General features: G+C 41.8%; 2 protein-coding genes across 6 annotated transcripts; both read left to right on the plus strand.

The window, feature by feature from the left end:
* Positions 1 to 126: 126 nt before the first annotated feature.
* On the plus strand, positions 127 to 5,970 carry LOC118424155. 5 transcript variants are annotated; one of them, XM_035832682.1, is made up of 7 exons: positions 127 to 581; positions 1,325 to 1,550; positions 2,059 to 2,131; positions 2,631 to 2,800; positions 3,424 to 3,568; positions 4,467 to 4,613; positions 5,413 to 5,970. In XM_035832682.1, the coding sequence occupies exons 2-7, from the start codon at positions 1,379 to 1,381 to the stop codon at positions 5,936 to 5,938; spliced, it is 1,233 nt and encodes a 410-aa protein (XP_035688575.1). In that variant the 5' UTR covers positions 127 to 581; positions 1,325 to 1,378; the 3' UTR covers positions 5,939 to 5,970. The 5 variants fall into 5 exon arrangements, with proteins under 5 accessions (XP_035688575.1, XP_035688580.1, XP_035688577.1 ...); XM_035832687.1 differs by having other exon boundaries at positions 2,658 to 2,800; XM_035832684.1 differs by having other exon boundaries at positions 127 to 485.
* Positions 5,971 to 6,824: 854 nt separating this feature from the next.
* LOC118423792 lies at positions 6,825 to 13,751 on the plus strand. The gene is made up of 9 exons (XM_035832025.1): positions 6,825 to 7,013; positions 8,177 to 8,333; positions 9,123 to 9,256; positions 9,822 to 10,016; positions 10,643 to 10,789; positions 11,610 to 11,699; positions 12,093 to 12,168; positions 12,706 to 12,904; positions 12,984 to 13,751. The coding sequence occupies exons 3-9, from the start codon at positions 9,187 to 9,189 to the stop codon at positions 13,005 to 13,007; spliced, it is 801 nt and encodes a 266-aa protein (XP_035687918.1). The 5' UTR covers positions 6,825 to 7,013; positions 8,177 to 8,333; positions 9,123 to 9,186; the 3' UTR covers positions 13,008 to 13,751.
* The last annotated feature ends 2,358 nt before the right edge of the window (positions 13,752 to 16,109 follow it).

Below are 16,109 nucleotides of genomic sequence, written 5' to 3' on the forward strand. Positions count from 1 at the left end.
TACGGGATAGAAACGGGCAAGTGTTATCGAATAAGGGCAGAATTATGGAACTAGGAAATGATGTCAAAATAATCTGATCACAAAATCAGTGTGTGAAGAAGCATGTTAGATACAAAAGCATATCCGTATATGCACCCAATCTCATTAACATATTTTCTGCATATTTGGGATACTTAATGAGGCCCTTGCCTAACAGGCCTATAGAGGCAATGTCATTTTTTCCTTGCTACATATGGGTATTGTTCATGTGTTGTTGTAATAAGTGGTAACGTGTTATTCAAGAGAGCGTGCTACATAGTACCAATCTGCGGAATAAGATTTATGAACTCTACTCTTCATGCACAAATCTGGGAGATTCATTATTCTCAATGAAAGAAAAACAGCACGTCGTTTGGAAACACCAGATTCCGCATTTTTTGCTCCAAGGGATGGGAGAAAGTATCGACATATTTGGCAACTGGTTATTCAAAATACCAACATTTGCGGTGAGCTGAGTTCATCGTTTCACATTTTGTTCATGATAGGATAGAAACCTGGGCAGTACTGGCGGTTCGTGTGAAGCTCATAGAACTATGGACCTGGTAGGGTATTTCTGTTACACTGATTGACCGGTGTTATGCCTACTACCGTTACTACAGGTGACAGACCAGGCCAGGGGAGCAGGGAGGTGTGCACGTGTGGGGTGGGGGGATAGAAGTAAATTGAGTTGTGTTGAAAATTGAATGATGCTGCAACCCGACGTTGTGTCCTGTTGGTTTGGGCTTGCACTTGTCTATTTTTCTGACTGTGTGTGTAACTGTTTAATACATGTGTATGTTTGTTTGAATGATGAGTTTGTGTTTTATGCGTGTGACTTGATGTTCCTGTAGTGCAGGTTCTGCAGGATTCGCCAGAGGGCGCTTCTGTTAGGAGGTAAAGAAGTTGTATTTTAGATTTCATAATCACCCCAATGGCAAAGAAAATAGAGGTATACTAGTAGTTATACTAGTAGTTTGAAGGTGGCATGACAGTGATGACACCATATTTCGCCAATGGGGATTTAACATGTGAAGTCAAGAGGTTCGACGCGACGAGGTGGGCTATGCCATTTATTCACATAAACGATAAACATAGGATGATAAACCAGATGTGAGTGTGTTGCGTATGAGTGAATAGGGGTGTGCGTTTCTGGAAATTTGTGGTCAGCAAACAAATAACATTAAAGAAAATACTCAAATGTTTTTCTGAAATCAGGCAAAAATCAATGCGGGCTGATGTCATCCATGAAACTTACTTGCTGTGGCCTGATGTTAACATTACAATACATGCTATTCATTTATTTCAGATCTCCGTATAAAACTTGAACAATAGGACCTGGTCCGACCTAAAGTGACCCAGAATGAAACATCTGGAGACTTTACAGGAAAGATGTCAGGTGCAGGTGGGACACCACCTTGAGTCCTATCCACCTGACATACTGTCCAGGCTACCTGGCACCTTTGTGGCAGGCATATTACCTCACCTGTGTCAGCATCACCTCAACAACTGTCATGATGATATTCTTCAGACAGGTGAGGCATGGAAGTAGTGTGGGTACCTTCGGGTATTGATTAACTTTAACAATCATGAAATAATAGAGCACACGCATTCATCCATTCAAACACACAGAATAACATTTAAAAGAACAAGTTTTCTAAGGAAACCTAAGGAAAAAATAAGTCTCAAAGTCCAGGGTAACTCACCTCACCTCACCAGGGTAACTGTGCCCACATAATTCCGCATATAAAATGGATGCTAGGTGTTGTCATTCAATTTTGGTTAGTGAGGGCAGGTGGAATGCACCTTTGGGACTGTAAAAAAAAGAGGTTGCTGGCTAGGGAAGACAGGTTGTTGCTTGGAAGGGGTCTTAACTACGTAAAAATGGACGGGACTGTTTGAATGTGTCCTCTGACGGCAGGTGGTTGCCTGCGCCAGGTTGTTGCTCGGACTAACATGGGAGTCTAACTGAGTGAGTTTGAAATTGCGCCTTTTTGCAGTTTTGGGGCTCCACGACAAATTGCTAATTTCTATTTTGTGCAGGTGTTGACCCAAATCCGGTGTGGCATACCCTCTTTGCAAGTCACTTCAAATGGGAATCCAGAATGATGTTCAGGTACAAGCAGTCATTTATAGCATTTATCTGCTCATTTTGCACCTAATTCAGGGCTCGAAATACCACCTGCATATGCACTATAGTGCAGGTGAAATTGGAGCTGTGCAGGTATTTCTGGTGTCTACCTGCACCTAACCTGCACTGGTCCATGTACTGGGTTTTATACATACATGTCATATGATGTAAGTGTATGTGGATTGTTATTAGCTGCATTGAATGTTACTACCTATAAAGTATAAGAGAAAAAATAGCAATTGTGGTGCAGGTAAAATTTGTCTGGTGCAGGTAATTTTCAATGTTACCTGCACCAGTGCAGGGATGCAGAAAAAAATATTTCAAGCCTTGTAATTTATATGACTTTCTGTGTATAGGTTAAAAATCTTTTGGGAAATAAATGAAAATTGATGTGTATGCAAATTGACATGGCCTGATGAGTTTAGTTTATGATTCTCATTTAGCAAATTGTTACATGTCTTTTTTTCTTGATTTGTGTCGTCAGACACGTCGTCAGTGAGTGTGTCGTCAGAAGTAGGGTGGAGAAAACCATCCCATCAGACGATGTTTGTGATGAAGACAAACCAGACTGGAGACAGCAGTACCTACAGCGGTACTTCCACAAGTTACTGTGGTACAGGTCTCGTCCGCCCAGACCACAGGAGGACAACCGAGGTATAAATGTGCTGAAACCTTGGTTGTATTTATTCTTTTGCTGAGCTGTATCCCTTTAATAAAACTTTAAAAGAAAGGACGACAGCAGGGTCTAACTCGCAGTGTGCTTGGGGATTTTGAGGACCTTAAAGCAGTGCATTCCACTGATTAAAGTGTATGGCACAAAAGTCACAAAAGAGTTTCGAAGGTCTAGACTTGAGTTCATGTTTCTCATAATCTGCTGCAAAATGACAATTTGAATACATGTGCTAACATGGCTGAAAAGTGTTCTGTGTTTTTGGTGAGCCTCATTCACTTCAAATTCTCAATGTTTGCACTTGGCTTAAATGTAAACTGGGACCTTGTCCTCAATTGACCTCTGTGGTGTTGTGTGAGCAAAGTTACGGTTAAAGTTGATTTAAAAAAGATTATCAAAGAATTAGACAAATTCGCAGCAAGTTATTACCCGGTAAAGTTATTTAGCTCATTTCAAGGTTATTGAAATTTCTGACTGCCATCACAGCTGATTTCGGACCTCGCAATGTGACTTGTGAAGCAAATGTTGACTAACCAAATTTGTGTCCTCTCAAAAGAAGATCTTTGTAAGGACGTTAACTATGTGGATCCACCTTTCTCCCTTTCAGAGCCTCTCCTGCTGTCCCCCAGCTGTTCAGACCAGTGTCTCCGTGCTGCCCAGGACCTGATGCTGTACGCTCCACATGTCCACAGGCTTCTTCTGTACGACAGTAGGGCCTTCAACTACATACTACAGGACCAGCTTCTGCACAGGTTTGCTCTCGCTTAAAATGTTCTTCAAATATCAGTAAAGTCACCCTTGGCCCCAGCCCTACAGAAAGTCAGCTGCATCAGGCTAGTATCTTGGTCGATCCACTGGAGTCAAGACAAAGTTGTGTGCTTAAAAGTCAAGGAGCTCCTGTTGTTGGAAAACAGGAGCTTAATATTTCATCCCATGGGATAATAAAATTGCCAGAAAGTTTGACAAGTTTGCTGATAGGAATTTGCACATTCTGTCCTCTCTCATACAGACTTTAGCTCACCTCACCTCACCTCACTGGTCCCATAGCCTCACCGGCCAGACTTTAACTGCTGTACTCAACCTTGTCTTGACTCCAATTCTTCATATCATACATGCATACATGTATCATGCATGATCGTAGAATTGTCTCCAGTCCTCACACACGTATCAATTCAGAGTTTTTGTTTTAAAGCTACTAAATCCTGATGTGTTGTCCTGTCAATGACAAAAGATATCGGAATTGCTGTCTAACCTAGAGCTGTGTACCTAAAGAAATTTAAGATACAGGTACAGGTACACGAGTTTGGGTACAGGTCTGGACCTGTATCTGTGCCTGACCATTCAAATAATCTTCAATGAGGATGGAAGCATGTTTGAACCAATGAAAACGTGTTTGATTGTGGTAGACTCATGATGCAACAAAAATTTGACCGTTACAAGATTGTCGTTTTGTCGATCACTGGGGTTCAGAGACTGCTATCTTGGATTATTCACAGTAATTTTATCTCTCAAGGTAACCGTCCCCTGCCTGGCTTGCACTCGGTACAGAGCACTGGTACACAGCTCTAAACTCTAACCATTTCAAATTTATCTGGTTGCTTATCATCTTATTATACCTGGACATCTAACCTTCATCTACCTATGTTGCAGATGTCTCCTGGAAACTGTGTCCCACCTGGAGATCCACTGGTTCCGAGGCCTGCCAGGTGTGGGGACCTTCCTGAGGAGATGTCTGTCGTCTCCAGTTTCCAAGCTGGAGAAACTGACCATGCACGGGGTACCCGGGGGAACAGACAGGTGCTAGTAGTGGTTTAGTTCTGTTATTGAAACTTCACAGCTTCTCAACGCCATCCTCCCACGCGGGAACATCCAACGGCGAAACTGTCTGTCTGGATGTACCCTACTTTCTCAACCGTCACTCTTACTAGTCTTAGTTCCTGACCTCCCTGCGTATAGATTTTAATGAGCTTACCCTTATGTATGCGAGATCCCTTTAAAAAAATGAAAGGCCTATTTTGTGATTGGCTGACAGCTGGCTTGTGGCGACGCCCACAGAAACTAAGAGTGACAGTTGAGAAAGTAGGGTACATATCCAGACACTCAGGCGGTTTCACCGTTGGATGTCCCTGCGTAGGAGGATGCGCAGCGCATATATTTCATGCACTGAATTGAACTGAGAATACAATGGATTGCATTAATTAACTTTTTATTGGTATTTCGAATTAATTATACTTTAACACCTATATACAAGTGTTTACAAAAATTATCTATTTTGACTATTTGCCTGAATTGTTAACTGTGCAGAACAATACACTTTTCAAACCACAACAGGCTGGTTATTTAAAAATGTTTAGAACAAGCCTTTGTTGTAACTTAAGTTAGCAAATGTCTGATTAAAAAATGCATGGCCCTATGCCTGTTTTGTAGATTTTAATAAGACATTTGACTCAGTTTGGAAAAAAGGTCCTTTACTGAAATAAAGTTGGAATAGGAAATTGAGATAGAGAATTTTCACTTTGACTTTTTGATTATCAGGTAAAAACAATAACGATACATATTAATTGTACTATCCTTAATAATTTGTTATTTTCTACAGGACAGCAATACAGCTGCTCAGTCTCTGTGCAGGCTTAGAAGCAGAGGCTAACACACCCTGTCTGTACTGTAACAACACACGAAAAGACTCATGTGTACACGGAGAGGACTTTTCAGGAGATGACAACATTGATGTTGAACAAGGTGGTATGAAGACAACAATAGGACCACATTCATCAAGAATCCCGCCACTACACTCTGATGAAACTTTCCACGAGCAGGACCAAGCTTCGACATCTCATAGGAGAACAGATTCCAGCAACTCTTTAGATGAAACTGTGACAGACAAGGATGAAAGAACCAGTGACTCTGAGGATCTGTATGACATCGCAGTAGGAGTAGGCTGTAGTACATCTGACCACACACAAGTAAATGTGAACTGTTTTGAAGAGGAGCTCCCATTGCTGCCTGGAGACACAGGTTGCAGCTGTACATGCGGAGTCATGCTTGAAAGAAAGGTATGGACAAGAAAAGAATCTTTCAAATGTAGATATATGTTTGAACTACATAGAGCAATCACAAACTAAAGATAAGAATCCGCATTCAGAAACTGAACGTAGAAGTCAGTAGATGATAGTAAAATTTGTTGTTTGGTGGTTACCTCAGTTATTGAGCTAATGAAGGAATGGGTTCTAGAGCACTCGTTCGATGACAACAGGCCCTCCCACAAGTAGACAAAGGGCATTTCGGGTGTTGGAACGCCTGTTCGAATGAGCGCTTGAACCCATTCATTACTTTGCTCATATGTAGGGACCAATCAGCGCCATCGTTCAAAATTTGGACGATTCCAGACGTTAATGTGGTCGAGGATCCCAGACAGAACAGCAGAGAAGCGATATATACAGTGTATAATGAATGTCGGAGCGAGAAGCGACTGTATATAGTGTATAATAAACGCCAGAGTGAACTACTTTCTGGATGGTACCCAGGTTAACTACGTAGCACAATCACAAAGATAAGAATCTGTAGTCACAGACTAAAAGTAGAAGTCAGAAGATGATATTTAGTAAAATTTTGTGACCAGAGGTTTTGTTCAATCTGCCCAAATGAGATTGAAGCGTCACTTAATCATGAATTGTTCACGATATGAATTATGAATGCTCAAAGCTGTTCGTGTTTCTTTCTGCCTGCTCAAAACAATTTAAAATGTTCTGTGTGTCCACTACTACATCTAAGTAGCTATAGGAGAGCTTGCAGTGTACAAATAGGTATAAGAGAAGTGAAGAACCAAATTTGACTATAATTGTACAAAAATGATTAAATCTAGACTCAACATGTTGATATGTTGATACTTATTCATACACGTTCAATGTGGGGTATAATTTTGATTGTGTACATTTGTTCCTTATATATAGTTATCAAGTTGCTGTACTTTTTGTAGTGTTAACATTAAGATGTAATGTTTCCTTGGACAGAACTCAGACACTGACAGCATCACTGGTGATGACAATCTGCCATTGGTGGTGCCACTGTCCACCAAACATCAAGCCACAGTCAGGGAAGTTGTTCTACATGATGTTCTGACAAGCACAAGTTTAGTGACAAGCTTCTGTGACCTGCTAAAGACATGGTACAACTTGGAAAGGATCAGCATCAGTGGAGGTAAAGATATGCCAGGCAGTTACTCATAGAGATTTGTTATATATCTTACAAGTCACACTTTGACAGTAACAGGGCCCTACTTGGGGTATCACACCAGTACTCCAGGGTACAGATACTATGGGGGTATGAACACTACTGGGGGTACGGACACTACTCACGGGGGACATTAAATGGAGGTTCCATGTTCGTGGAAAGCCACACCTCAAGCATGCAAAAGAACCCACCACTCACTCACTCAGGAACCCAACACACTTGTTGAAAAGAGTAGGAGTCCTTTCTGGTGCAAGTGGATCATACTTACAATTGGGGTACCTTGTGTATGTGCCATAATTATCAAGTGAACGTGATGATCGTCACAGGGTACTAACGGAAAAAGGAGAAAAGAACACTTAACTGGGGGTACAGACACTACTGGTGACAGACACTACTGGGGGTACAGACACTACTGTTGGTACAGGCACTACTGGGGGTACGGACACTACTGGAAGTCTGGACACTACTGGGGGTACGGACACTACTGGAAGTATGGACACTACTGGGGGTACGGACACTACTGGAAGTATGGACACTACTGGGGGTACGGGCACTACTGGGGGTACGGGCACTACTGGGGGTACGGACACTACTGGGGATACGGACACTACTGGGGGTACGGACACTACTGGGGGTACGGACACTACTGCGGGCACAGACACTACTGGGGGATGGACACTACTGCGGGTACAGACACTACTGCGGGTAAGGACACTACTGCGGGTACAGACACTACTGCGGGCACAGACACTACTGGGGGTATGGACACTACTGCGGGTACAGACACTACTGCGGGTAAAGACACTACTGCGGGTACAGACACTACTGCGGGTAAGGACGTCTACTCAGGGTACAGACACTACTGCGGGCACAGACACTACTAGGGGTATGAACACTACTGGGGGAACAAACACTATTTGGGTTATAGACTCTACTGGAGTTACGGACACTATAAGATAAAATCCCAGCAAATTTAAATACATTTTACAGTAGTCCCTTAAAGCCGTTTGAGGCCAAAAAGGCAACTTGGGTAATGTAATCCACTGTTTGAAAGGTGCAGTATAGGAAGGGTGAGCCCATCCTTCTCCTTCAACAATATTGATGCCTATTTTGGTGAATGTTTTGTACAGGGTCCTACGACAGCCTACCCAAAGATGATGTAGTGAGCAGTCTGCTTGAGTGTCAGAGGAAGGGAGGGAAGCTGACACACCTGTTCCTGGAGAATGAACTGCTCTGTCACTGGACATTTCCTAACATCCTACTCAGTCTGCTGCAAGCCAAGCAAAGGTCAGCATACTTCCGCACAGACTTTTGATCTCTAAAAGTTGTGTAGAGTACAGTTGTGTGTGGTCAAAAGTATTTTCCACAGTCAACCTCCTGTCCTGTACCGTATATTACGTACATTATGACATACCTGGGCCGTGTTAACATTCAATACAGGTGTTCTTGACAGGACGATAACTCGGGTAATCACAATGGGCTTCTACCACACAGGCTTCCAATTTTTAAAATGTGTTTTTAGGGTTTAACAAATTTTCTAAAATTTACTTGTCCTATTGGGCAAGTACATAAAAGACTTGCTTGCCTGAAGTAACATTTCACTTGCCCGTAGTTTAAAGAAATATAATAATTCTTATTTGTATTTTCACCTCCAGTAATGAGCTTCTTTATTTTGCTATTGGCACTTTTTTTCTACGATGAACAATGCTTGATGCCATGACTATAAATAGTAACAAGTGCATCACCATGTAGTACATGTAATTCAAAATCTCACTCATCGAAATATCTTACTTGGCCGATCAGGCAAGTGGGGTAGCACTTTTACTTGCCTGGGACAGTCGGACTAGGGGACTTGTTCAACCCCGATTTTGCATGTGCCAAGTGCACTGCTGATTGTACTAGTACACTTCATTCTGTTTGGTTGTTTGGTGCATGCAAGAAGCGTTGACAGGCACAGTGCCCTGTTTTTTTAGTTTAAAAGGTTAGAACTTCTGATGGCCTGACTGTAATGAAGTATTGTTGGAAAGCAGAGTTATGGCTGCAATTACTGTTAACTGTTGCAATTCTGTTTTGCAGTTATTGTAATGCTGCTGCAAACAGCTGTGCACCAGATCTGCAGCAACTGAAGCTGCACCACTGCATGGCCTTTGGTCAGGATGCCTCCCACTGGAGACCTGTGTGCTGGAACAGCTTCCCAATGCTGTCTTCTGGTAAGAACAGATTCTGAAGTGATCAAGCAGTGTGACTACTTTTGGATCAAAATGTACACGGTTATTTCCAACTTAAAGATAAAGATAACTTCATTAAAACAAAAAATGGCTTTTCACTATCACAAAGTAGAGAGGAGAAGTCAAATTCACTTGGTAGAATATAGTTCTTGTGCTAGCTTGACAAAAAGATAATATGTCATGTATATCAGTCTGTTGTTAAAGGCGTGGTCTGGTGTGATTGTCCTACGATCGCTAACTTGGGGCATTTTTTAGGACAGCCATGCATGTGTCCTACAATGTTCAGCTGTCTCTAATACTGCACAAAACGCTATCTTGGATCCTTGTGGGTTGGTTGCCTCTGTCACTGCCTGCTTAAAAATCCTATTATCAAAATGGTTAAAAATCCTATTATCAAAATGGTACAGCTATCGAATGTCCTGTATGTGGCCGCACCGTAACCATTCTTTTGTTGTGATCTGCACTTAACCCAGTGGGTATGATATTATAGGTCGTAATTCATTCATCAATAAACTCTCATGACTACTTCTGTGTGTTGCCTCCCCAGATGGTGTCATAAGTGGGATAGTGTCTGTGGACCTGTCCTTCTGTGTACCAACATTGGAGGCACAACCCAGCAGACCCTTGGACATGAGTGCCTTGACCTGGCTTCTAACACACGACTCAGTGATCCGCTCACTCAGGCTTCACAACTGCCAGCTGTACACAGAGGAGTTAGCTACAATCTTCAATGCCATTTCAGGTGATATCGATGTCTACAACTTTTCATTTTGATATAGCAGTCAAGCTACAGACCGTGTGATTGGTCAATTCTCTTAAGTTACAAATTCTCATTTGTGGATTCACAAATCTATTGGTTACTACATGTTGGTATCATATGTCCAAAGCATCATATAGTACTTCTGTGTGTATGTGTCCAGTTTGAAGATACTGTATATGCATTTAAGTTCGCGGCGATTTACTTTCGCGGTAGCGGGAAAATGGAGTGTTGGCGATGGTTTTAAGTTTGCGGTAGCGCCATAGACTGCAGTCTCATACTATAATGGAAAAATGTTCGCAGTGAAGTGGCCACCACAAAAAATGCAAATATAAAACCGCCGCGAACATATCTGCATTTATAGTACTAAGAACTTTTAGATATTGCAGTGATATTTGGTACATGAATACATGCCGATTGGGCTAAGGTATTGTTGACTTGACAGTTCTGTATGATTTTGAGCCTCATGGCATTGCAGCAGATTTTTGCTTTTTTTGTACTTTTGTCCTGGATGCTATTAGGAAGAATAAGTGTATGTTTGGGCCCCCTAGCAGCTTACTATGGACCTGCAGGGGTAGTTTTGTTAAAATCTTTTTATCTTATCTTTGTAGAGGCCCCAGACTCCTGCAAGTTGGAGATGCTTGATGTGTCCTTCAACAACTACAGGTCGGAGAAAGGCTCGGGGGCCTTGGCCCAGCTGATCAGCAAGTCTCGGCTGACTTGTCTGAAGATGGAGGTAGTCTCATCCACTTCTGCAGGTAAAGAGAAAATGTTGAAGTGTATGATTATAATAAATGAACAAACGACCGAATTTTATTAACTACCAGCCCACGTGGGTTTATAAGACACATAACAACATAAAGTATAAGTGAACATAGGATACTGTAACATAAGAGAACGTCAGGAACATAATCGGTAACTATTAAACAAATTAGATAACAGAACAGATATCATATCTAGTCACATAAATCAAATAATATATCTTATCAAGAAAGCTGGACAAGAGGAACTTCTGATTCTCACTCACTCACTCACTCATTCACTTACAATCTAGTATGATTGTTTATACTGGTTCTTGCTCATTTTGTTTTATGGAAAGCAGAGTTCTCAAATGTTGGCAAAATTGACTGCACAACACGCTTTTGTTCTGAGATTTGGTCCAAATTTGGGGTGCATATTTTAATCAAGAAACTATAGAAAGGCAACATTTTCGAGACAATGCAGGATGTTTCCCTCCCATCATAAGCATAATGCAAATTCCATTGTATAGACCTTTCCTGAAGCTTCCTATGTGATCCTCATACAAAATGGTGAGATATTGGTATGTATTGCATTCCCAGTCTACCAGCGCCACCTAGCAGTCATGAAAGGAACTGCACAATAGAAGAGGAGGACAAAAAGAAGAACACACCAGCAAAACCAATATGCTTTCCCTATTGGGAAACATACATTGTAAATACACTATTACTAGACTATACAAATCATTCCAGCAGCCAGTACCTAGTTCTATCTCTTATTCGACTTTCAAACTGAGTTTTGCGGTGCTTAATATAATGACTTAACCTTGCCTTTCACCAGGTGGATGCAGTGTTGCTACATCAGAGGTTGTTCTTGCCTTGAGAAGAAATACTAGGCTAAGGGAACTGTGGCTGTCTGGAAACAGACTGGGTAGGTCAGACTCAGTATTGTATTTGACATCCAACCAGTGTATCTATGGCAGACTTACATGTAGAGAACATGACTGTGAAAGATGTTTGGAAACACAGAATGTTAAAAAAATTCCTTTCAGTTGCACTGAATCAGAGGTATTTGCATTCATTTTGGGGTAAGGCAACAGGGACAAGGTTCTTGAATTGCACCCAAATTGTTTTGCACCAAATGTATTTATTTGCACTTTTTTGTACTTAATGTATTGGATAGATGTTTATATTAATAAGTCAAACCTTTTTAGAGATATTTTCATTGTTATTTTTTCTATTATTCATCTGATACTGAATTGATGTACTGTTTATGTTAATTTCCAGTTTTTCAGCTGTACTGTACAAAAATGTTTTTTCACAGGTGATGCAGGTGTGGAGACGTTGATGCAGGTGTTTGCACCAGGTGGTCACAGCTGTCTACAGGTGCTGGCCCTGAGGTACTTATACTTTCTACAGTGTTGTCATTATTGTTATTTGGTGGGCAGACTACTCTTTCTTCACACAGTCAATAACTGAATTGTATGGAGCTTACCATTGGTGGGCCTAAATTCCAGGCTCTGTAAATGCGGCCTTTATACAGCACCTAGTGACGTCAATATGACAGTAATTACCCATTGCAGCCATTGGACTGTACAGATATAAACCACTCACAGGCGTGGTGGGTTCTTTAATGTGCTGAAGTTGTGGCTCTCCTCAAACACGCTACCTTCAGGTAATATCTTATATGAAGGATGTCCCCAAATTAGTGAAGTGAGGAAAGTTGTAACAAGTAATTTCCAAGCAGATCTTGCGGTGGCCAATGAAATTCCTCTGTTGGCTAAACTCCGTCCCCAGCTTATGATACCATCTTATGCCACTGCAAGGCTGCTTGGAGATTACCTTCACCAAGGGCACAACAATTGGAGCATATCAGGGGCCTCGAACCCATGACCTCTGGTGCTTATCTTACTTGTATGTATGCTTCCACACCACAGGTCCAATTTGATTCACACCAGAGGCCTTCATGCCATCAACCAAGCACTTTGGAAAGGAAGGCAATTGAAGAAACTGCTGATCGGTGGCAACTTCTTCTTAACAGAAGCGGGTGGTAAGGATGGTTTGGAGGACCTGCGTCGGCTGGTGCCACATGTGGACACAGGACTGCCGGCTTTCATGGACTCTGCAGCACTGATGGTAGAGCATGTGGCGCAGATGTAAACTCACCGGTGCCACATGTGGACTGCCGGCTTTCATGGACTCTGCAGCACTGATGGTAGAGCATGTGGCTCAGATGTAAACTCACTGGTGGTGCCACATGTGGACACAGGACTGCCGGCTTTCATGGACTCTGCAGCACTGATGGTAGAGCATGTGGCTCAGATGTAAACTCACTGGTGGTGCCACATGTGGACACAGGACTGCCGGCTTTCATGGACTCTGCAGCACTGATGGTAGAGCATGTGGCGCAGATGTAAACTCACTGGTGGTGCCACATGTGGACTGCCGGCTTTCATGGACTCTGCAGCACTGATGGTAGAGCATGTGGCTCAGATGTAAACTCACTGGTGCCACATGTGGACACAGGACTGCCGGCTTTCATGGACTCTGAAGCACTGATGGTAGAGCATGTGGCTCAGATGTAAACTCACTGGTGCCACATGTGGACACGGGACTGCCGGCTTTCATGGACTCTGAAGCACTGATGGTAGAGCATGTGGCTCAGATGTAAACTCACTGGTGCCACATGTGGACACAGGACTGCCGGCTTTCATGGACTCAAATTGGTTCTTTGTCGCTGTTGACCTGGCCTTACAGTCTTACACTCATAGTGACAAGTCAGGTATATCAGGAAGGTAGGTAGTTGATGTACAGCGTTATTTCAACTTGCCAGTATGCATAAAAATTTAATTACAGGCATTTGACTTTAAAAAAGTTTGTTATCCCTACCTCCAGTTAATTTAACTGTTCAAAGAAAACACAATGTCCATTCCAAGTGGGGCTGTCTGCATTCTGCTAAATAAAGTCTCTATTGAAGAACATATGTCATGTGTCTTTAATAATTGGCCACTCTAGCTTGCAATGGAGAAGAAATTCACATTTTGTATCTGTGTTCCATGGAGTTGGAGACAAAGCACTAAATTGTCTCATTTACCCTCATGAAGCAGGTTATGGTTCCCTTACAAGAAATATTATACCCTGCCATGAGAGTGAGTAAGTGAGAGAATATCGATTATCAAAACTGGAAGTATTGAATGGGATTCTTATTTTTAAATTTAAATATTGCAAATATTGGTGCCACTGTAAACAGAATGGACAAAAAGTTATAAAATCATTGATTAAAGAAGTTTGTTTCTTGTTGGTATTGTGCTTGACTAGTAAGTCAGTCTCACTCTCATTCACTCACTCTCTGAGATTTGCATGCTTCCGGAGCTGAGGGAGCATGGCACCTCTGCAGATCTGTTTCCACAGGCCTGTTTCTAACTACCGGGTAACTCCACACAGAGGTGAGGTTGAGCCCACCAGCCAGTGCTAAATTGATCACACCAGGTTGATTGGGTCGGTTCCCTCAGCAAGGCACTGGTTCCAGAGATGGCCCTGACTTTGCAATGTGACGAAAGAGGCTAAGGTGGACCGAGCATAACTTGTTAATTATTGGGCAGCCAGCTTATTGGGCAGCAGATGCTGGTTGGTTGTTTAGGGCAAGGTGATGCCACCTACTGTAAAGGCAGAAATGTTTGCAGTGGGTTTATTATGTTCACGATGGCTACTTCACCGCAAACTTAAAACCACCGCAAACATTTTTCCATTAAAGTATGAGTAGTCTTTGACGCTACCTCAAACTTAAACAATAGCGAACACTCCACTGTCTCGCTAATGCGAAATTAATTCCCTGCAAACTTAAATGCATTTACAGTAATTCTAATTATAAGGATCCTTCATTGGCATTTGGTGTAAAAGGTATGCAGGCAGTTTTCCTGGGCAGCTATGAGTGTCCAGGTATCAACTCTGTAGTGTAGAGGATGGACAGCACAAGCTTCACCATTGGGCCAAGATATTTCTGCTGTATCATACTGTCTTGGCTTACCATCGCAGATGCGGAGCGACCTCTGTGGACTTGGATGCCAGCCTGGTCCCTCTTGTTGGTAGATGTTAGAGTAGTGTACTTCCTGGGCAGCAGAACCTCAGACTATGACTTCAACATGGTTGGAGTTGATGACCAGTCCTGCTGGGGGTGTGTCCTAAAGAGCCTCACAACACACACACACACAGAGGGCACTAAAAACGTAAGCAATATATTCCAAGTTCTAGAAATGAAAGAACTTTTATGTCACATGAAAATACAGAACAAAAGTGGACTGTTATGGCTGGAAACTAAGGTGAGAACAACTATTTACAAACATCAATAATATCAGAAACATCTGCTTACAAGTTACATCAATACAAGACAGTGTTAAAAACATTAGCTAAAACCATATGCTACCTTTGCAAGACTATAACATACACACACAAAAAGACTGCAATATCGAACAAATCCTTATCATACACTGTACAAAATACACTATGTTCCCCTTCTAGACAATGGCAAAGCCCTGCTTTTTGTTCACAATCACAGATGGACATAAACAATTTTCTAAGTGAGCAAGAATAACAAACATGTAGCATTTTAGTGATGTTTGAAGTGACAGAATCTGTTGTAGTCACTGTGAAAGCCTGGTTGTACTGTTATACATGTACGTTACTACTGTTCACAGTAGCTTCAAGATCAAGTTAGCATTGGTTGTAATTAAACTAGTTTCCTATGCCCCTCACCTGCTTTTGGTGTTGCTGGCTCCTACTGTAATACTACTAATAGGCAAGGCCAAATAATTGAAAAATTTGCAAGAGTTTTTCAGTAGACAAATTTTAATGGTCCTCATATTTTAAGCCCCCAGATTTGTCGCATGTCAGGGGTGCGTTCTTTCATCAGAATATATAGTACAAGAATAAATCTTATCCAATGGATCAACTTTAATGATTTAATCGTAGAATTTTGGCAATTCAATGATCCTCAAATGACTTTTAAATGTTTTATTAAATCTTGGATTGACATCCATACAAAACAAATGTTAGTGAATACCATGGGTAGATAGCAATGAAATCACAAGGAATGATTACGTTTACTGCTTTTGGCTTTTTTTGTAAAAAAAAAAAGAGGCAAAGTATCGAAATCTTTTTGTAACTCGTGCACTGGCACTATGGAGAGTAAGTGAGTTGCCAGTTGCCAGACATCAAAGAATGTATTTGAATCAAACTGTCCTAAACTGTTCCTAAAATCCAGATGGATTAGGTCTAACTTACTCTAAGAAAGATGATCTTGTGTGGACTGTTTTCACGGTTCTTGTGTTCTGCTAGTACTAGG

This window comes from Branchiostoma floridae, chromosome 10 (assembly GCF_000003815.2).
Source record: "Branchiostoma floridae strain S238N-H82 chromosome 10, Bfl_VNyyK, whole genome shotgun sequence".
In the NCBI taxonomy this organism is placed as follows: Eukaryota; Metazoa; Chordata; class Leptocardii; order Amphioxiformes; family Branchiostomatidae; genus Branchiostoma; species Branchiostoma floridae.

Coding starts and splice junctions, on each gene's coding strand:
- LOC118424155 (XM_035832682.1), top strand. CDS start 1,379: ATGAAACATCTGGAGACTTTACAGGAAAGATGTCAGGTGCAGGTGGGA. Junction 2,801..3,423: donor ACCACAGGAGGACAACCGAG/GTATAAATGTGC, acceptor TCTCCCTTTCAG/AGCCTCTCCTGCTGTCCCCC. Junction 3,569..4,466: donor CAGGACCAGCTTCTGCACAG/GTTTGCTCTCGC, acceptor CCTATGTTGCAG/ATGTCTCCTGGAAACTGTGT.
- LOC118423792 (XM_035832025.1), top strand. CDS start 9,187: ATGGCCTTTGGTCAGGATGCCTCCCACTGGAGACCTGTGTGCTGGAAC. Junction 10,790..11,609: donor AGTCTCATCCACTTCTGCAG/GTAAAGAGAAAA, acceptor GCCTTTCACCAG/GTGGATGCAGTGTTGCTACA. Junction 12,905..12,983: donor TGGACTCTGCAGCACTGATG/GTAGAGCATGTG, acceptor GCAGCACTGATG/GTAGAGCATGTGGCTCAGAT.